Source organism: Epinephelus moara, chromosome 13 (genome assembly GCF_006386435.1).
Source record: "Epinephelus moara isolate mb chromosome 13, YSFRI_EMoa_1.0, whole genome shotgun sequence".
NCBI lineage: Eukaryota > Metazoa > Chordata > Actinopteri > Perciformes > Serranidae > Epinephelus > Epinephelus moara.
The window spans coordinates 26,265,975-26,287,640 of record NC_065518.1 but is presented as its reverse complement, the minus strand read 5'-3'; the positions used below and the strand labels follow the sequence as shown (position 1 = coordinate 26,287,640).

Below are 21,666 nucleotides of genomic sequence, written 5' to 3'. Positions count from 1 at the left end.
ACAGTGAGTATGGTCACATAAACTCAGCTTTAACTGCGAGAGAAAACCCACCACTGTGCTTACAGGACAGCTTTCCATCTTTCCAGCCTGCTGTTTGCACTCACACCGGTTACCGTGGATACCAGGGGCATCAAAATACAGGCACAATGACAAATACCAGCATCTGTGTGTGTGTGTGTGTGTGTGTGTGGGTCAGTGAGGTTCAGTCTGGGCGGTAATGTGAGACCAAGATGAAACACTCAGCCATCAGCACATTCCTATGGGCCTCGGTTTTCTGCAGCTCAGAGAGAAAGAAAGAGACAGAGAGAGAGTTAAAGAAAGAAAGAAAGAAAGAAAGAAAGAAAGAAAGATGAAGACTGGACGTCAGAAAGACAGGAATATTACAGAGGGAGAAAGCCCAGCAGCAGTAAACATGTCAGCTACTCTTAATGATGCAGCTGCCTCCTGGTCCCGCTCACTAACAATCACAGTCACACAGCAATAACTCCTCCACCTCTCATTAGACTAGTGTGTATATTGTTTTAGGTTTTGTATAATGATATGCTCTGTGGATGCTTTGCACAAATCTGCCTTCAGCCTCGCCTCCTTCATGACGGTGGTTGACGGAGGAATCCAGTCCCCACAAATATTGTCTGAATATCTGTGAACCAGACTAGAAACACAGAGCTGCCTTAAAATGATTGTTTGTGATGTGGCTGTAGAACCATTTAATAACCACTTATTATCATGTGTACCCAGACTTTTGTTTGTAGAATAAATTAGGCCACAAACAACTTTAGAAAAAAATTATAGCCTGCCATTGAAGTCAACTGAAAACACCAGAGTCTGGAAACAACACATGCGCTACTGTCAGTTTTCACAGTTTAGGGGCCCTGCTCATTCCTCTGAGAGTCAAGAGAACATAGAAATGTTATAGGACTAAATCCTGATAGTGAAACGAGTCATTTCACAAGGCTTGTGATGCTCAAAAAAAAAGTATCCACTGATTTACAGATGTCTCTCTCACAGTGTGAGTCAATGGGAAAAAGTCTTTTTGGGGCCCCGTGGCATCACATGACAGAACTGGATGGTGTAATTCCACTCTTGGCCACTATGTCAAATTGGCCTCAAAGCCCAGTGCTGCTCCTTTAGGCCTGGCTTTTTTGCACACACAAAGAAAAAATAAGAAATGTATCAGGAGAGGTCAAGAAGCCACAGGCTCATACAAACTGACATCCCCTCACCGTAAGATGAAAAACAGACAATGACAAAAAAAAAAGGGAGAAAAGTTGCCAAACAATCTAAACTAACATTATACAGAAAAATACAACAAAAGATAAATGACAACAGGAAGCACACTGAGCAGTCAGTGAAAAATAATCCAATAAAAACCAAAAAGTACATAGAACACAGTGCGAAAAAATTAGAAAAACAGAGGAAAAACTATATTGATGAATTTATTTTCCTTTAAAATGTTCTAAGGATGAAGAGCTCTCGACAACATGTACTTTGGTGTTCCAAAATCTGTACATTACAACATCTAAGGTAGTACTGGCCATGTTTTGTTTTGTAAAAAAGACGGTGGAACTGATTAACCTTCCTTTTTACAAAACTAAACATGGCCAGTATTTTGGCTAATAAACTACCCAGCAGGTGTAACAGCATCATGCCAGAGGTAGGTAATCTAACTAGTTTAACTAGAACAACATTACTTAAATAACACCTACAGAATTTTATGAGCAGATGCAACACATGTTAAAGGGACATTGTGTAGTGTTTTCAGTTGTTTGGCAAAAATCGATGTCTGCATTCATAAACATGTCATCATTGGTGTATTATTACCTCCACCAATAATCTGACTTATTCTCATAAAAGGAGAATTTCGGATTTGTTTGTACATGGGGCGGGTAAGTCGTCTGGGGGGTTCCATAACGTTTCGCCATCTTGAAAATACATCCGCCAACAAGAGACATACAGCCGCGCCTTCGATGTTTTCATTGAGAGCCAGGCCAGCGCTGTGTGACTGAGAAGCCGAAGGAGAAGAGCAAGAGGCGCTTTGCTACTACCCCGGCACTACCGCAGCATAACAAAGTCCCACTCTTTGAGCATAACGCAGCATCACAGGAGATGGAATCCTTGTCGCCAAGAAAGTGCAAAAGGGAATCAAAAAGGCAACGTGACCGGCAAATTCAAAAAACGAGGGTCAACATCAGGGTAGTCTTTCCCAGGTGGAAAGAGCTGCTGAAGGAGAAAGGTTTTAAAGGAGCAATAAGCAAAATTCATCATTTCTACATTGAAGGAATTAAAAAATTGCTATGTGAAGAACTAGAGGTGTAATTTCATCTGGAGTATAGCATGACCTCACACACCCTCTCTCTGTGTTGATCTCCAGCTCATTGTTTACAAGCCGGTCCAGCTGCGCATTCATGTACGTTCATGTGAGCCCGGCTCCCGGATCAGTTGGAGTTGGAGCGTTAGCGTGGCAGCCGAGTAGTGCTAACGCTAACAGGAAAGCAGGGAAATAGCTAAACACAGCAGAGACTGAGAGTGAGTGAAAGACATCGCTAACTGCTAAACTAAGCCAAACTAAGTTGGCTGTTCAGGTTTTATTTCCTCGCCCCTGTGGCGAGTGAATCTGCCTGCAGTGAAAGCGGGGGCTAACCGGTGCTTCCTCCTCATGCTCCACTTCACTCAGCTGCCAACACAGCCAGTTAGCCCCTCTGCTAGCTTCCCAGCTAGCGGCTCTCCGTTTGGATCCAACCGGAGCACCGAGCCCTGGTTTGTTATTCAGGTTAATGTGGGAAGAAGCAGCGGGTATATTGGGCAGCTGAGTAAAGCTGAGTGAAGCGGAGCCTGCGGAAGAAACACTGGGACCGTCTGGATGTGATAGTCCGTGGAGATGCTGCGGTACTCGCCGGCACAGACGAGGTGAGTGGGGGGGGTGTTGGAGAGCAGAGGTAGAGGGAGGAGTGGCTCATGACACACTTTGTTTTGCTCTACAGGCAGTGCACAACAGCAAACCTAGCGGTGAAACGATTTCGCTTATTGCTCCTTTAAAAGGGACGCTGAAGTTGCCTGCTTTCTTCTCGACAGGTAAGTAAACTTTACTGCCTAAATTAGCCTACAGCTAGCTTTTTTCATTGGCTTGGTTAGCCTATGTGATTCATTACCATAGACAGCATATCAGTAGAAAAATACACTAGCCTTGTTGGTGCAGGATTGATGGAATAAGGGTTGTATACCCACTACCTCCATCAGTAGTTTTCTTTGTAAGCCCATAGCGCATAGGCAACGGTGGAAAGTGACGGTCTTACTTCTGCTAACTGTAAAGTAGCCTATAATTTTTGTCTCGAGGGACATTTCATTTGACCTAATTCATGCTAAGAGTCAGGCCCGGACAGTGATGTGAGGGGAGGAATGAGGTGTGTGAGGTTCAGTCAGTTGTCAAAAGACAAGACATGATTGGTTTGTTTCGATTTACACCCGGAGAAGACCGTAAGTCACTAATTGGAGTTTAATGTTAACAGACTCTATTACAGTGAGCAAGGAAGGGATTTTGGACACAGCCTGAGGGTTGTTGACTAACCATTTACAGTGGTGTGTGGCTGAGCTCAGACTCAGTAGATTAATCAATGTTAGTGCGATCATTTGACTAAGATTAACATTTGATACCACAGGCAGTTTTTTTCTATCAACGACGAGCCTCTACATAAGTTATTTCGCAAATACCGCCATCTTGGATTTTGACCAGCTGGTGACATAGGTTGTAGGGTGAATTGTGGGGTAGTTTGGGAACATCGCAGAAAAAGCTAGCTGTCAGAAACAGTGTGACTAATGACTGGAGAAAGGAGTGTGAATTAATGAAACAAAGACAGACAGCTTTGAGAGCTGGACAGTTGACTCTGAGGGAGCGTCCCAGCTGCTGTTATTCTTGCTTTTCGGTTTGTTCAGCTCTGTTTGGAGGACTGACTGCCCGTCTGCCTCATTTTCTCCATTCTTTACTCCATTTTTCTGATTCAGCTCACCCCTTTCAACATCCCACATCCTTCTCTCCTCTGCATGCAGAGGGGAAAAACGCAGACTCCACAGTAATTATCCAGCTGGAACTGCTCATGGCTATTCGGGCTGTATTAAATTCATTACCGACCAGAGGAACAGATTTTGAATACTCCCTCAGTGCACAACGTGTTTTTATACACATTAAATTATAATGTGACACCTTGATTGTTGGCATCCTTGGCTGTTAAAGGGGATGCTCAGATACACATGGGCACACCTGAATGCAGGTCCAGCAGTTCCATTATTTCCTACCGTCTGAATGCCTCTTAGCGATTTGGGAGGTAGAGGTAGAAAGGTTAGCATTAAGCTCGTGACCGGAAGGGAGCCAGTGGTGAACCCAGCACAGCAAAAGGAAAGAGGTATTTGGGGAAATTCACTGGAAAGCACCGTTCCATCCATCAGGAAATAAGCCTCAGCAGGATTAAAGGATGAGGAAAAATCCTCTACAGCGAGACCACTTTTCTGGTTCTCCCTTCCATAACAGACGAGCTGGGAGTCAGTGGATGGAACTCATTACAAGTGCAGGGTATTTGTGTCTCTGGCTAACCTTGACATGCTGAAGAATTCTGTTTTTCTCAAAGTTACACAACTTACCTTGTTTTGGGTTACTTTGGGTACACTAAATCAAATGTAATAATGCACCAATTTTTTTGGGCCACATGGGAGTGACAGAAACAAGCTGTGGAACCAAACACATGCTTACTTATACTTAAAGCAGATTTTAAGCAACAATAGCGTGCAGTATCATTTTCTTAAGTCTGCTTTTTCCACCATTGTAGTTCATTTTGGTAACTCTTGTACTTATCTTACTTCTATTGTTACTCTGATAGGCACTGGTTTTGCTTTTGCTCCTTGAAAACACTTCTTATCTTGTATATTTTGACAGATTTTGACTCTGTTGTTTCTAAAACTGGGCCCAGGGAGTGACCCTGATCTGGGGAACCCACTGGTTGTTACTAGTTGTGAACATTAAATTGTGGTTACTGTACTTAGTGTAATGCCGGGTTCACACAACACAATATCAGCCCGATTACAGTCCGACGCAGTGTTGTAGGTTGTTGGCGCTGATCGTAATTGACAATGAGTGTCGTGTGCAATAATCCATTCATCTCGTGTAGTGTGTCATAGTAAAGGACAACCGACGCCACGTCTGGGACGCCTCATGACATTCCGACAGAGTCTAGCATGTTAGATTTTCTTTTTGTCGTTCACGACTGCTCGCGTCACAGCCGTCACTTTGACCAACAGAAACAGAGTAATCTGCTGCCATAGACAACTGTACAACAACAACACCCCAGATTTTTGATATTTCCTCTAGCGATGTTACCACACAGAGTAAAAAGGGAAAATTATGGCTTGAAACAGCAGAGGCACTCCAGTAAAACCTGGTGAGTACTGCCATTAGCATCAAGCTAGCAAACAATGTTACTTCTTCATAATGGAGACGGACATGAAGTAAGAATATTAAAAAATATTTGCGGGACTTTTACCTACCACATTATATTTCCTCTGCATTTTTATATTTTATATTTTCTTATAATTAGGGTCCGGGCAGCTAAGCTGCCAGGACACTATTGTAATCCTAGTTCTTCTTCTTCTTCCGAGGAAATCATACTTCCCATGGGTGAAAACTCACCAAACTTTGCACAAAGGTCCAGTCTCATGCCAGATATCCTCAGCTGTAAACTCAAGCCAATAATTGTGAAAAATTGAGCCTACAGTGCATCAAAATGTTTGACTGTAAACGGTACTGTAAACATATACATGCAAATTCTTGCTAAATAAATCTTCAATGTTAATGAAAAAAAGACAAAATTCTAGAGTCATGGTAGATGATGTGTGGCAAATTTCAGAATTTTATCTCAAAAAGGGAATTTGTGACAGCATTTTGAATTTTGCTCTAATGTGAACAATTGGAGTCAATGTAAAAATGGCAATTTTAAACATCAGTTTTTCACTTATGGAGCAAATCAATCATTGTTACAAACAAATTACCAACATCTCCATGCTGTCTAGATGCAATATGTGTATTTTCAGATTTTTGTCTTAATAACTGAATTTTTTACAGTGGTTTCAAATCTGCCTTTTTTTTATTTTTATAAAGCCACTCAAACATGGAGTGTTTGTTTATTGTTTGCACTTATAAGAAAAAAAAGGAACATTACACAGAAAAAAAGAAAATATAAGACAAAATGTGCAGGAGAGATCATAAAAACCCGAGTGGGCTTACAAGCGGCCCCCCCTCCTAAAAAAAAACAATTACAAAACTATATTAGCTTCGTACATAGGCTTACGTCTGTGCTTAGACACACGCACACACTCACATACTCACACACACACACACACACACTCACACTCACACTCACACTCACACTCACACTCTCACACACACACACACACACACACACACACACACACACACACACACACAAACGGAATAAATGATACCTCAGAATACATTTAAATAGCCCAAAGATATATTTGAATGAAATAAAACTAGAGAGAAAAACACAAATGTGTTAAAAATCTATAAACTTTGTTTCAGCTTTCTTTTAAATGCAGATAATGTTGAGTATGTTTCACTTAGATGTTTTAACCTGTTCCACAGCACGGATGTCTGCTTTCCTACACAACAGTGAATGGCTTACTCAATTTGTGAAGCCACTGTTGAGTTGCTACTTGCCAATTAGCTCAGAGTGGTAGATGACCATCTTGGGTTCCAGAGGTTGTTTATTCGAGCCTCAACTGGTGCAGAATCCACATTGTAATGTAAACATCTTCTTGTGCTCCAGCGTATTGCTTAAAATTGCCTGAGCCTTGACTCACAGCTTGCTAAATTTTTTGCCTTAGTAGATGCAGACAGTAGCGTAAATGTTGCTGTTGCCTAGCAGCAGTGTTGACTCAGAACTTCCTATGTCATATCCACAAGCTCACATGTGTAATTTGAAGGCAGCCTCTATGCATGCTGGTTCATCTGTCAGGGTCAGTGGAACCTCATAACAGTTATGTCATTAATGGCATTAATTACACCTGTAGTTGCTATCATAAATTAAGATAGGTCTATTTCTGGCAACCAGGGAATTCTTTGCAGGTACAGTGTCAGTTTCATATGAATAGGCTAAGCTAACTATGTTGTTTCTGTACTTATGAGGGCAGCCAAAATGTACATGTAGGTAGTATACAGGGCTAACTGTGAATGGTACAGTTATCCACTGTACAAACTCACAGGGGTGGAGCTGCAAAAGGGAAATGAGACAGGCGGGACACAGAATGCTGTATTACACACAAGTCCAAGCAGAAATCACACACAGGCACTGTCTGGTAGAAGCTTGGAAATCAACCTTTATTGATATTGTTTTAAAAAAAAGTCATGTCAACCAACAATAGAAAATCATATACGTCTTTCATATTTGCTTCAGTACTGCTGTTTATACGTGTAAAAAAAAACACTGATTAACATATCTCATCTTATTTAAGAATGACACAGCTCTGACGGCCTCTGCAGGAGCCGAACACTGATCCTGCATCAATGCTGCATTTATACTGAAATTCTTTCAACCGAATTAGCACACTGTAAAAAAACAAAGCCTCTTACGTCTGTCAAACAATAATTCTTTGAAACCTTAGTTCAGCAAGTTTGTGCAGCAATGAGTGGAAGATCTATCACACATATCTCTATGTTCTCATCAGAGCAGAGGTAAAACAAGGACATGCGCTCTGCTGAGTCCAAATTAACAATACTTTGCTTTTTTATCCAATTTTGTCTTACCCAGGTATGATTTGTTTATGGTAATTATATTGATACCATGATATGACATTAGATATCGTCTTAGATTTTGGATATCGTAATTGATAAGTATGGTATTTTCCTAGTTTTGAAGGCTGTAATACAGTAAAGCAACGTTCCTCATACAACAGTTTGTACGATATTCTACGAATTATCGCCCCAGGAATGACATTACGTACTTAACGTGAAGTTAAGCAATTGACGTTAAGTTATGGAGGTTAGGTTTAGGCAAGTAAAGGTAATGTGGTTATGTTTAGAAAAGGAAATATGGTGATGATGTACCTTAAAATGACTCAAAGTTCACACGGTTCCGAACATCTAATACCTCAATATTGATTTTGCTACAATATTTTCTCAATATTGGGGATATTGTACTTCTCCATATAACGCAGCCCTAGATAGCAACATGTTGTACCTTGTCTTTCAAATTTGTTCTAACTCAACTGCACTGTATCGGGGTTTGTAACTTTAGCTAAAGAACGTATGCATCTTTCTTGTAGCTTAACTTTAAGGCACTAAGAGCGATAATGAATCCATAGTAACACAACGGTACACAACGTAACTGAATGACGTACATCAAAATAAAAGTATAAAAAAATCAAACATGAAATAAAATTCCAGAAGGTACTGGATACACAAGGAATACCAACATTTTCAACCTCTTTTCTACACCCTGAAGTTTCTTTTCATGTTCATTTTTGGGGGGTCATTTTCCCCCGTATTTAGCATGTAGTCACTGCTAACATGTTTAGGTGCCTTTTCACTTGCTAGCACTTAGCTATGGAGCGCGTAATACACACCAAGATTCACATAATTTGTAAATTGTTGAGTTAAACAAACTGTGGCAGGATCACATTCAGTTTTAAATCAGTGTAGCTGAGGGGTTGTGAAATGCTGGTAAGCCTTATATGACTTTTAACTGGCTAGCTGTTGTGTTTCTAAATTCTGCGCACAGTGTCCGTCTTGGTGGTTGGACACCTTGTCGATATTCAAGTACTCTCCTCTATTTCTCTCGGGGAGTAAAATAAATTAGATGCTCTTTGAACTGCCCTGCAGTTGCAATGTGACCGGTGATGATAAAACTGAAGACATAAAACACACATATTGGTATCAAAGTACAGGTGAGGAGAGACGTTAACCTGATTTCTGGTTGTTCGATTTCAATATCCAAATGGTAAAAAAACCCCAAATAAGTACTGTAGTTGTCCAGCAGTCTATGTGCGCAGATACCAAAATAAAAAAACAAAAATATATATTGCTGTATTCTAAATTCAATGAAACATGAAAAGGTGGTTAAGGACAAAATCCAAAGCCTCATAGATATCGACCAACGTAACATTCAAAAACGCATCTCAAACACATATTGTAAAAACATACCCTCCATATAACATCTGTACACTTCCCTGTCACTGAATGGTACAAAAACTGGACCACAAATCATGTAACTGTATCATTTCTGTATTAAAGGGACAGTTCACCCCCAAAATCACAAATACATATTCACTCTTACCTGCAGCGCCGTTTATTAATCCTATTTGCTTTGGTGTGAGTTGCCGAGTGTTCGAGATATCAGCCATTGAGATGTCTGCCTTCTTTTCAATATGATGAAAGTAGATGGCACTCAGCTTGTGGTGCTCAGTTATATCTCTTTTTCTAGAAATCATGACCTCTTTACTCAAGATAATCCACAGACTTTGTTGTGAGCAGTTTCATGTAGGAACTTTTCTCTTTCTACTGAACTGAACCAACCATACCCCCCACAACAGGAAGTGTGCATCTACTGCTAGCTTATCTAGCACCACCGAGCTAGCTAACCTTACAGCTAAGCCACGGAGGACACCATTAATGTTTCCATCTAGTGCTGATATGAGCACAAGCCTATCGTCCATGAGCAGATGCACGTTTTGGACTCTTTGAGCACCTCAAGCCAAGTACCATCTAGTTCCATTATATTGGAGAGAAGGCAGACATCTCCATGTCTGATATCTCCAACACTCAGCAACTCACACCACAACAATCTAGATTGATATACGGCACTACAGGTGAAAGGAAACATATGCATTTTTGATTTTAGGGGGAAAATGTCCTTTTAAAGGGCAGGAATATGTTAGCATGTTGTTGGACAACAGAAACATCACAAAAATTTGAAGAAAAAAATCACTTTGGCACTGAGAACAAATAACAATGTCCAAAAAAGTAAATCAGATCTCAGTATCTCAGTTACTGAACGCTGTTAACAACGTGACCAATTTAAATTTCTTTGAAATCTTATTCACAAAATCTCTGATTCACTGTCACAGCAATGGAGAAAAAAGCCAATCCATTCTGCCCCAGGTTTCACCTGGTTTCTCAGATTTTCATGCACCACCTACTTTTCGCCTTAACTCCTGAAAAACTATGGCCTAGCTCAGTAGTGGATAAAGACAACAAAGAAATTTCATCCATTGCAGTATTCTTCTATGGACTTCCTGTCCCTACATGCTTTGCTGTCCAGCAACAATCCTCCCTGATCTCACAAACGCCAACACTAAGTAAATATTTCCCCGAATCACCACATTCACCCTCTGTGTGGGACAAACTGACAAGTCAAACTTTTTGCACATAAACATGGGCATGGAGTTACCCTGGTATTCCTACATCGTTTCCTCCTGAGTTTAGCATGCTAGGTGGTAGCATGTTTGACGTGACTTAAACTGCCAGTTTATAGTTTGACTTGACACTCTCTCCCATACAAGAAGAGGAACACAGAACAACTGGGATTGAAAATACTGCTGATCTTTGGCTTATAGCAGGAATATCTTTGGCAGCGAGGACCAGACCTTCAAACTGAAAGATCTGGTCAACAGAGCGGTAAGTCTGTGATATCAAAGCGGGTGCGTGGGGAGGGGTTTGTCTGTGTGATTCAGGGTCGGAGGGTGGGCGGGGGGCGCGATGGCGGGGCAGAGGGAAGCCCCGGGGGTGTGCGGGCTGGTGGTGGTCCTGGGGGTAACTGGCCTGATGGGGGTGATCTGACAGGAGGGCTGGCGGCAGTGGGAGACGGGGGGGTGGTCACAGGGCGGTAGTCCGGTGGCGGGGGCATGGGTGTGTGGATCGGGGTGCGAGGTGGGGCCCTGGCTGCTGCTGACTCTTCTTTCACTCTGGTGAAGTTGATGCACCGACCCTGAAGGAAAGGAATGAAACATGGACGATTAGAAACAGTTTGAGTTTAAATCTGCTGTAAATTTGATTTAGATATTAGTGTGGATGGATTAGGGATGAATTGATCTGCCAGTTGGTTCACCGCTTTGGCCCAAACTGAAAATCTTCAGCAGCTATTGTATGGACTGCCATTATACAGACATTCATGGTCTCAAGAATAATTTTGGTGATCCCCTGACTTTTTATCTAGGGCCAACATCAGGTCCAAATTAATTTGTTCAAGCAGCGATTTCCGATAGGGAACTGAAGCTGCTATATTGCTCTCTTCAAAGCCAGACTATTGAGAAAAACAGTAACTTAACAATGCTGAACATACAGGTGCACATAGTTTGTTTGCGTTACACAGTACATTTACATACATTACATTATTGGCTTAGTCCGACTGAAACCGGACTATTAAATGCATGTAAACAGCTTAGTCCAACTGAAATTGGACTATCCGTAACTCGACTAACACACCTAGATAATTTGATTGAAAATCTAACTACTGTTGCATGTATCCACTTAGTCCGGCTGGAGTTGGACTCGCCGTTCTGCGCATGCACCACTTTTTCTTTCGCGGGCTTTCACCCAAAAGAAGAAGGAGATGAAAACGCAAAACACAGATTTGTTTAAAAAAGTTTCTGAACAAGAACCGGAACTAGTTTTATAGAAGGACACAGATCCGCTCATCGAGGCAGAGTCAGACGTACTTGGTCAGAACTTCGATTTTCTCTTCTGCATGTATACTCAGACAAGACGAGAAGACCGACTTGACTGGTTAGCCGAGCTATGAGCTTAGCTCGACTACTGCGTGCATGTAAACACACTGATTGTGTGCTTTTGGAGTAGTACAGATTTAGTTCCAATTCATCAAAGTCAGACAATACTACAAACTAACTAACTGATGAAGGCAGCTGCAGACCAGCAGCTCCCGTGTTGAGCAAGCTAAAAAACTGTTTTCGTAAAAGAGCCTGGTGCTTTGAGAAGAGCATAGATGGGTACTAAGGCCATTAACAGCTTCCCTGTCTGCAGCAAGGTAAAGCGGTGAAAATATTCTAAATATAGCATACACTTAAAATTATATAGTTTTTTTTAGGTGGACCTTTTTGTTATTTGGCTAAAATACCTTCTGCTGCTGCCCCCATCCACAGCAGTACATTGCATAGCTTCTGTGGCGGTACTCTTGCCTGCTTCTCCAAACTGGGACTGACATCCACTTTATGTAATACACTGACTATGGATAAGTATCATACAACCTCACCTCAAAATATGAACAATCCCTTTAATGCTAATTAGCAAATGGTAACATGCCAACACGCTAAACTAAGATGGTGAACATGATAGACATAGTACCTGCTAGGCATTCAGCAAGTAAGCATTGTCATTGTGAGCATGTCATCACAATTACATTAGCATTTAGCTTTAAGCACCACTGTGTCCAAGTGCCGCCTCACAGAGCTGCTCACATGGCTGTGGACTCTGAGTCTTGCTACAACTGGTGGTGTTTAAATGATAATATGGAAACTGTTGACTCAGTGAGGGCTTTAACAAGGATTACAGAACAGAACATTGAAAGTATGTACTCTTTATATATAACGTGAACGTGGGTTGGATTTTGATAAATAATTGATACTTGGAGTAATGCACACACACTCATACATCTTCAGGTAAAGACACACACAGGTGTCTGATATGAGGCACATCTGGGCTAAGAGGGCAGTGACATCAGTCCACCACGTGGTCATGGTACAGTCATTGCTCTCTGTGTGTTTGTGTGTATGTGTGTGTGTGCATGGCCAGCTGGTGTTCCAGATTACACTCAAATCCCCGCTTTGTCGCCCCCACACAAATTATCCCTGTTAGTCCAATGTTCTGTCCCGAGAACTGTCGCTTACCAAAGTTCCCTCATACTCATGATGAGACCATATGGAGAACAAAAAAGATAGGAAAGGATTGAGGTTAGAGGCTGTGTGTGTGTGTGTGTGTGTGTGTATGCGCAGGTGGGTGGGTGAAGTGAGGGTGGGGTAAAAGGTAGCAGCGGAGTTGTAAACAGTGATCAGACTGTAAAACAAATGAATTTGTTCCGGCAGAAATCACATTTCACTCCTGAGCTGCTTGTAAAATATTACACTAACCACGAGCTTCACCCGAGTTCGCAGAGGTCGCTGTTTCCATAGTAACTCTACCCGCTCCATAGTTGCATGTGGTTGGCAGTCGGAGCGGAGTGAAGTAATGTTAATCTGCTAATAACCAGTGATTGGAGCCACAGGACCATAGTTTTACAGAGTGGAAAATGAGGGAATTTATGTCTCTTACAAAGCTGTGGGGAACACATTAAGTGTTGTACCTGTTGTGTTTTAGCCTGATTTTAAAAACTTTATATTTACTGATATGTCTATGGAGAAAAATCATGAATAAACACAGGATACAGGGCCACGTCTTGGACCTATTCTTTGTCTACGGTAGTGTAACGCCCTCGCAGATATAGAATCCAATTTAACTGAGTGAAAGTAAGACAAAGGGAGAGAAGGCATTTGGAGGTAACGACAAAAAACAATACCAGAAAGAGGAAAATAATAAACCAAATTGAAATGAGGCAATTCTTAAATATACCACTCTAAACTTTTGCCCTCTACTCCAGCCACTCCAACCACTCCTGTCCTCTCCCATTTAGCCGAACAAGTCGACATCTACCACACACTCCTCACAAAATCACATAAAAAGCAGTCACAAAGGACACATTCCATTCATAGCCTGTAAATTAGCTGCTGTGAGCGAAAACAAAAAGTTGAATAAACAGACTCGAAAAGGACAAGAACCTCGCAGCAACCACCAGTTTCTGGTCTGTCGCCACTTATCCAGTCTGGCATTCCTAGACATCGATAAAAAAAGCCAGGGTGAGGATCTTCTCGGATTCTTAAACTGTTTTCATGCCTCATGGAAATACCCACAGAGAGGAGAAGTGTAGAGGCTGCATTCTTTAGGCAACACGAACACTCGACACTAGCTCTGTACGTTGGCTCCATCCCAGACTGGATTTATTGAAAAACTAATGAAGAATCAGTCTTTTTTTCAGCTGGTCTGGGTGACTGGTGCTACACTAAGATAAGCAGCTACTGGTGGGGGCTAAATATCTAACATACAGATATGAAAGGGGCATGTTTCAAGCTTTTTTTTAATTACGTGAACAAACAGAGATGTGGACTGGGTCACATGACATGAGTCACAAATTTGACTTCAGACCCGACTTGACAAAATCAAAAATGACTTGCAACTCCACTTAGACTTTTACAGCAGTAACTTGTGACTTTACTTGGACTTGAGCCTTTTGACTTTAAAATACTTGATACCTTCCCCCAAACCCATAGATGAAAAAAAGGATGTTAACTTTGGTGATGTCGCCTACTACATCAAAGTACTCTAGTTACTACTTAACAACTTCTACATTTACATTATACAAAACAAGACAGGATAGAAACATACAAACTCATTCTGCTGTGGTACTGGTTAATAGTGGTATTTGCTATGAAAGACTTACAGTAATTAGCCTAATGATTAAGTTATGGGAGGATGACTTTGGTGAGAGGATTTCATTAGAATCCTGGAGGTTGGTTGTGGTTGAGACCCACTCAGCCTGTCTGTGTGTCAGACAGAATGTTATTCAGTTTAAAATACTTCACAGACTTCACCTGTCAAGGATCAGACTTGCCCAGCTGTTTCCTGAATTTGATCCAACCTTTCAACGGTGTAATCGGGACCCAGCAACTCTTTTCCACTCATTTTGACCATGCCCAAAGATTAGACGATTTAGGGTTTAGATTTTTGAGACAGTTTCTCACATGTGTAATAAAACCATAGACCCAGAGCCAGCGTTGGCAAAATTTGGTGTGGCCCAAAGAGATCTGGGTCTCTCCTGAGCCCAGACACGTGCTTTAGCCTTTTTATCACTGCTAGCAAGGCGTCTCATTCTGTACAATCAATGATGTCATGGCTTGAAGTTGGAAAAGCTCAGATATTCCACTCAAGGATCAGTCAATGAATTCCATCAAGTATGGCAACCATTCATTCATTTCTGTAACCGCTTATCCTCTTGAAGGTTGCAGGGGCTGGAGCCTATCCCAGCTGACACTGGGCAAGAGGCAGGGTACACCCTGGACAGGTCGCCAGACTATCGCATATAGAGACAGACAACCAATCACATTCACATTCACACCTACAGGCAATTTAGAGTCACCAATTAACCTGCATGTTTTTTGATTGTGGGAGGAAGCTGGAATACCCGGAGAAAACCCAAGCTAACACAAGGAGAACATGCAAACTCCACACAGAAGGGCTCCCCCACCCGGGATTCAACCCCCCCCCACCCTGGGTTTTGAACAAGGAATCCGCTTGCTGTGACCACTACACCACCATGCCGTCATATGGCAATCATTCCTGGACTATTATAACAATGTGTGTACTTAACTTGTTTTAACAAATAAATACAAATCTTAAAAAGCACTCGTTTTTTTGTTTTTAATTTAATATATTATTGGCATTACATTTAGTGAAGAGTGCATTATGACTTGTTTAGGACTCAAAACTCAAAGTTTAGGACTTGGGATTTGAGTCGAGACTTGAGTGCAAAGACTTGAGGCTTACTTGTGACTTGCAAAACAATGGCTTTGTTCCACCTCTATAAGACATTAGCTTGTCAATTAAATAAAAACAAGGTGCAAAGCGCCTTTAAATGTGTATTATCTTGTTGCAGGTGATCTGAGAGAAAGAAAGAAAGAAAGACCATTGAATTGAGAAATGCTGAGTTGCATTTGGAGTCCAGTTCTTTTTCTTTTTTTTCTTTTTTTTGTAAATCCGGTTTCGCTTCATGTACATCATTCTGTTAGCGCCCAACTGCGGTTTGAATCTATGAACATTTTCCTGGATTAAAGAAAGCCACACTCGCTCGTTCTTTCTCACTGACCTCCTCCACTGTCTACAGTCTTACCAAAGTCATAAAATTGTCTAGGCCTGGGCACAACGTGTGTGAGACATGGTCGGTTGGTGGAGACAGCCCTGGCAGTGGTCTGCCTTAGGTATTACCTCATGTCCTTTAGCCAGTTAACTGCTCATGTTAATGTGCATGAGAGAGAGAGAGGACTCACTCTACCTCATATTTTATACTCTGACGTCAGTGAAATGGATGTGGTTTGGTGACACACACTCTCATAATGGCTAACTCCTGTCTCCAATGTAGATAACATCCTTGTGATCTTAACTCGGCTCTATCACTGGTGAATTATGTGGTTATATACAGAATATGTCCACACACACACACACACACACACACACACACACACACACACACACACACACACACACACACAGAGTCCTGAGTTTCTCTGTGAGCCAAACCATGAGTATGAGCTTTATAATGATACTCTCTGAGGCTCACCCAGACACACACACACACACACACACACACACACACACACACAACCGCTCTGCTCTATATCACACTGTACAGAGCCTGTACTAAGCAAACAAGAGGAGGGGTTGTTGAGTTCATTGCTGGAAAAAAGAAAAAGTATGTTTGTGTGTAGTCAGTACTGTGTACTGTATGAACACTACAGGAGGTCAATTTTTTGTTTTAGTGTGATTGCATTCATTTGCAAGAACTAACAACTTTACAGCATTAATGAATACTTCACCGATCATTTTTATGTCAGTTACTCACCATCTGTAACGTTGAGTTCGTAAAGAAAACTTTGTTTTTCTCACATGCCTCCACAGTAAACAAAGAATCCAAAAAAGGGAGAATACGCATTATGAACGGGTGTAGAAGGTGTCTGAGTTTAACAACAGCAAAACTATATCAAAACATTAATTCTCTCACACAACTCATACAGTATAATCCAAGTCTCATTTATCCAGTTATATCCTCACTACTTTCCAACCACGCGCACTTTTTAACATTACCGTTTACAACACTTTCACATGAATCTGGTGCACCAAAGTCTGGCCCGTGGACTGACTTAAAATGACCCAGTATTGGTTGATCAAGGAAGTTCATTTAGCATTTTTTCCATTTACCTGACACTGGCAGAATTATCACACAGTTTGTAGACATGCACCAAGTAGGAACTACGCTGGCCAGATTAATGTGTTTTCATAAACAGATGATAAATTGGCAAACAAATGGAAACACAGCGGCAGACATTTCAAGCAGGTAGCACACATGTCCCAAGTCCAACAGTGGTGGAAAGTTGAATACTTTTTTACTGAAAGATGAAACAGTTGCCTTTATCTCATTTGTTATGCGAAAAGCAGTTGGCCCCCAGGTATTTTCACATTCTCTAATATGGCCAACATTCAAAAAAATTTTGGACACCCCTGACATAAACTGTCTCATGCACAGATGAGTGGTGCGTAGGGTTGAGCCGAATACTTGGATGAAACAAGTATCCGGTACGAGTATCATACGAGTAAAAATTTGTCTCAATATCTGTATTTGTGATAAAGGACAATTCGAATTTAGGTAGCTGTGTTCAATCTCTTACTTTTGTGATCAAACATGATCTGTAGCCTAATTCTAAGATTGTTCTATAAATACTTCTCTAATAAAAAATAAATATAGCAACTTCTGATCAACCCATGTTAATTTTAGGCTTGAAATGACAACTTCTGGTCAGGGCCCACCCACTTCCAATTTAAACTCCACCCACTTCCACCATAAACCCCGTCCACCTAAAGTACAGGTACGGATACAGATGACTTAGTTGCTTCAACAGATACAGATACAGATAATGGTTTACTCGCTCATCTTTAGCGGTGCGCCTCGGCAGCTCAATGGGATGCACAAGTAGAGTTTAAAAATTGTTTATGTGGCAGTGTTTTAGATAGTAAGGCTTTAGTGAAAATGCATGTTTGGGAAGTACTGAGCATATGACTGGATAAATGAGAATTGGATTATACTGCACGAGTTGTGTGAGATCTACGTTTTTGCTGTAGTTAGACACAGACCCTGTTAACTTCAGTTCATCAGGAATGTTCTTGGTTTTTGGATTCTTCGTTCACTGAGAGAGCATACGAGAAAAACAAAAGTTTTCTTCTTGAATTCAACATAATACATGCTGAGTATACAAAAGATCATTTTGTGGGTGAAGTGTTCCTTTAGCCTCATGACTACACTGTACAGTACTGTGGCCAGGCTGGTCCCAGGGGTGACATTCAGCTGTTACTGTGGCAATCGGCTCTGGCTCTGAAAAGCGCACCATGGCAAAAGAATGACCAATGAAGAATCCAGACTGAAGTCGGCCAACTCGGCCTCGTGTAAAGAGTAAATGTTCCTATTAATTTGTAACCCTGCCAGCTAGTTCTGGGTGGGACTGTGGCAGGAAATTTAACACCAAATAGCTTTTCAGGTAACACTTAAAGCAAGGACAGAGGTGTCCTGTGCTTGTTTTCACTCTTTTCCCAATGAAATAAAACATTACACTACCTGGAAATGAGCCGACCTGCTGGCCCGAGAGATGTTTCTGCCGCTTCGTTACAAACCGCAAATGACTTGAGGAGGCGACATCATTTGAGTGGAAAGAGAGGCACGATTTCTTTGAGAAAGCCAGCATTGCGTCATGCAGCGCTTACGCATGCAGCAATTGCTAAAAGCTTCACTGGGTAGGAGAAATTACTTGACTAAGGATATCAAATCCGAAATCTTTTTTATCTGAGTGCCAGTTTGCTTTGGTGAAGATGTAATCGTAAGCTAATGGCGACTGTTTTTTGTCTCATTCGTCTAAAGGAAAGCTGAAAGTTAATCCTGTCTCTGTTCCTGATTGTGGTGCCAAGAAAACACTCTTAAAAGTGGAATTCCTGTTAAAAAAGATCATTGGAAATTTTTTGCTAATAAGGCATGATTTTAACTAGAGCTTGGGATGGGGCCTGATCAGCGGGAGAGTCGGCTGTGGAGAGTTGGGATGGTAAAGGTAGAGAACAGATTGAGGGAGGGCAGGAAAGAATGAAAAGGAGAAAGAGAAGAAGAGTAGATGAAGAAGGCAAGAATCGTGTTGTTGCACACTAGGAGTCTTCAGCTCCTCAAGGCTGTACTTAAACTAAATGATGCTAATGCTTGCTAATTAAACATACTGCTAACGTACCTAAAAACCAGGCAGCCTGCGAAGAACTAGTTTTTATTCCTCTTGTATCATATGCCAGTGATTTACAAGGTGCCCATCAACAATAGTGAAGTGGAAACCAGAACACGTTTGAACATTAAGACGGACTTTGCTAAATGTGTCAGGGAGATTTAAAACATCCTGGAAGTACTTTCTGTACTCAGTGACCTTCTCAGCTTCTCTCCACATTTGACCAAATATCTTATCTGGGGCTTTTTAATATAAAGGCACCCCGCATTAAAACTAAGCCACGTGCCTGATATGAGAAGAGGAGAGACTTTTTACCATCTCACACACACGAACACATCAGGAAACACTCCTATCGAGCTACAAGGATGTGTCTGGGTGCGAGCTGCGGTTCTGCTTTTTATCCGATTTATGGTGTCTAATATGAAGCAGGTGTGAGCTGGCTCGACGGGATGGAGACAGGCCAGCCGAGGTGTTAGCCAGCACAGGAACGCCAGGAGTGAATGAGACAGAGAGACAGATGGAGGAAGGGATGACGGGATGAGTAATGGATACAGATGACTGAAGCATTTTCAGACTGCGGACATAATAAAAGACTTTTGTTTGGAACATATTTACCCTGTTTACACTTGGATTTAAAATGCATCTTGTCAAGAGTGGACAGCACTAAATACAGCTGTTAACAACTACCAAGACGCATTGTGATGCGATCACTCAAACCACTTGCCAAAGTGGTCTGGGATACACTTGACCTCTTATTTTTTGTAGTGTAAACGCTTTTGTATCCTGATGTGTCTCCCACAAGAGTTATTTATGAATTCGAAAAATGATGCCAATGTGGAAGTGCCTTAAACCTCCATTCTTTCTAATGGCCAGCAGGGGGCGACTTCAATAGTTGTAAAAAGAAGACTGATTGTATAGTCTACGAGAAAGATAATGACCCTACTTGACCCTACTAGTTTTGGTCTCAATCACTAGTTTCAAGTCTTTTTCAATACATCATGATGTTTATTTAGTAAATCATAGCCCCATTTAGAGTAAAACAGACGATAAAGAAGGGTATGCTACCACAGCAGTGTACTCAGGTTCTCAGTCAGATCCATCCCTCACTTCTCCACAGCTCCATCCACCCTCTTGTCTGATAATGGTCACTTCTGGCCCCCCCAAAAATCAAGATGGCGATGGCATAAAACCCAAACTTGAAGCTTCAAAACAGGAGCCCACAAACCATGTGCACTTCTTTTAAACAGTCGATGATCCCAGACAAGGAGGTAACGGGAAAATTGGTCATCAGTGCAGGATGTGGGGGTTGTTTTGGTGACATCACACCAACACTTTATTACTTGCCTATTTTACGACAAATTGGATGAAGTGTTGTGTGACCATCCATTGTCTGGCCCTTTGGATTCTGGTTGGATTCTGGTGACAGCGATATTTTAAGCTAACACAACTGCAAATATGACTGGGGAGAGTGTTAACGTAATGATTGTGTGCAGGGCCCTTTGACCTTCTAGCATAAGTAGGCAGCAACAAAATCTGAATGTAAGTGGTCCACTTGTGTTCATATTACCGAAATGCATTTTAAAACCAAGTGTACGCCGGGTCAGTGTTGGGTTGGGCTTTTTGTCCCTCTGAGATAAATATCTGCACCCACGCATGGATTTTTAGCTTACCACCTACAGTAGTGACCTAACCCAAAAAGCCATGGAGCATTTCATACCGCATTATTTAGTGAAAAAACAAACCCTTCAAATCTAAAATCAGTGGTCCTGGCTGAAAATGAGAAGCCTGCTTTAGTCTGCCGCTGTCTGAAGTCAAGGACTCATTGTTTTAACATTTCGACACATGTTTATCCTTCTAAACTGCATATATGTTGTTTGGGAATGGCAAAGCAACAGTGAGGAGGGGGCAAAAAAAGAGCAATTTACTTTTAATCCAAGTTTCACAGTAAACTGAACAAACCTTAGAAGAAGAGCTATATAAAAAAGAGAAAAATACGAGAAAAACATGACTGATGAATGTAGATGGGAAGGAGGAAGAAAGGAGAAGGAGGGCCTCCAGCTGTGGGTCATCACAGGTATAAATCACTGCAGGAGGGACGAACTGGAAGCGAAATATGTGGAACAGGGGAAGTGAGTTCCAGAGGGTGTGGATAAAAGCATTTAATGAAATGAAATACTGCTGAGGTACTCACATGATCCCCGGGCTGGGGTCTCATCAGGGAGACCTGGTCGTACCCGCGGCGAAACAGGGCCCAGATAGCATCCAGTTTACCCTGAACAGGACAAAGGAGAGGGGAGAGGTTTAACAGCTGGCTGCATTTGGACGACAAACTCTCCCACACTGCAATCTTAAACTTAATCAAATCCTATTAACACTGTTTCTACTGTATCAGCGAACATTTGGTCTGTGGTCCTCAGCAGTGTGCCTTTAAAGACAAGAGTCTGCAGGTTTTAATCCCAAACAAACACGGCAGCAGCTGATTCGACTGATTGGTTCTTTCCTCTCTGGTTGAAGCAGTGCTGATTAGTCACTTGGCCGTGT

General features: G+C 41.7%; 2 protein-coding genes across 2 annotated transcripts in view; both read right to left on the bottom strand.

Annotated features, from left to right (window-relative positions):
* Window positions 1-4,280, bottom strand: part of vstm4b (V-set and transmembrane domain containing 4b) — a 30,454-nt gene extending 26,174 nt beyond the window's left edge. Inside the window, exon 1 of the mRNA XM_050060820.1 lies at window positions 4,256-4,280. Within this exon, the coding sequence (XP_049916777.1) occupies window positions 4,256-4,280 (25 nt within the window). The remainder of the gene's footprint in view (window positions 1-4,255) is intronic.
* Window positions 4,281-7,362: 3,082 nt separating this feature from the next.
* antxr1c (ANTXR cell adhesion molecule 1c) overlaps window positions 7,363-21,666 on the bottom strand; it is a 52,250-nt gene continuing 37,946 nt past the window's right edge. The window contains exons 17-18 of the mRNA XM_050060760.1: window positions 21,317-21,397; window positions 7,363-10,985 (exon numbers count right to left, since the gene is read on the bottom strand). Of these exons, the coding sequence (XP_049916717.1) occupies window positions 10,728-10,985; window positions 21,317-21,397 (339 nt within the window). The 3' untranslated portion in view covers window positions 7,363-10,727. The remainder of the gene's footprint in view (window positions 10,986-21,316; window positions 21,398-21,666) is intronic.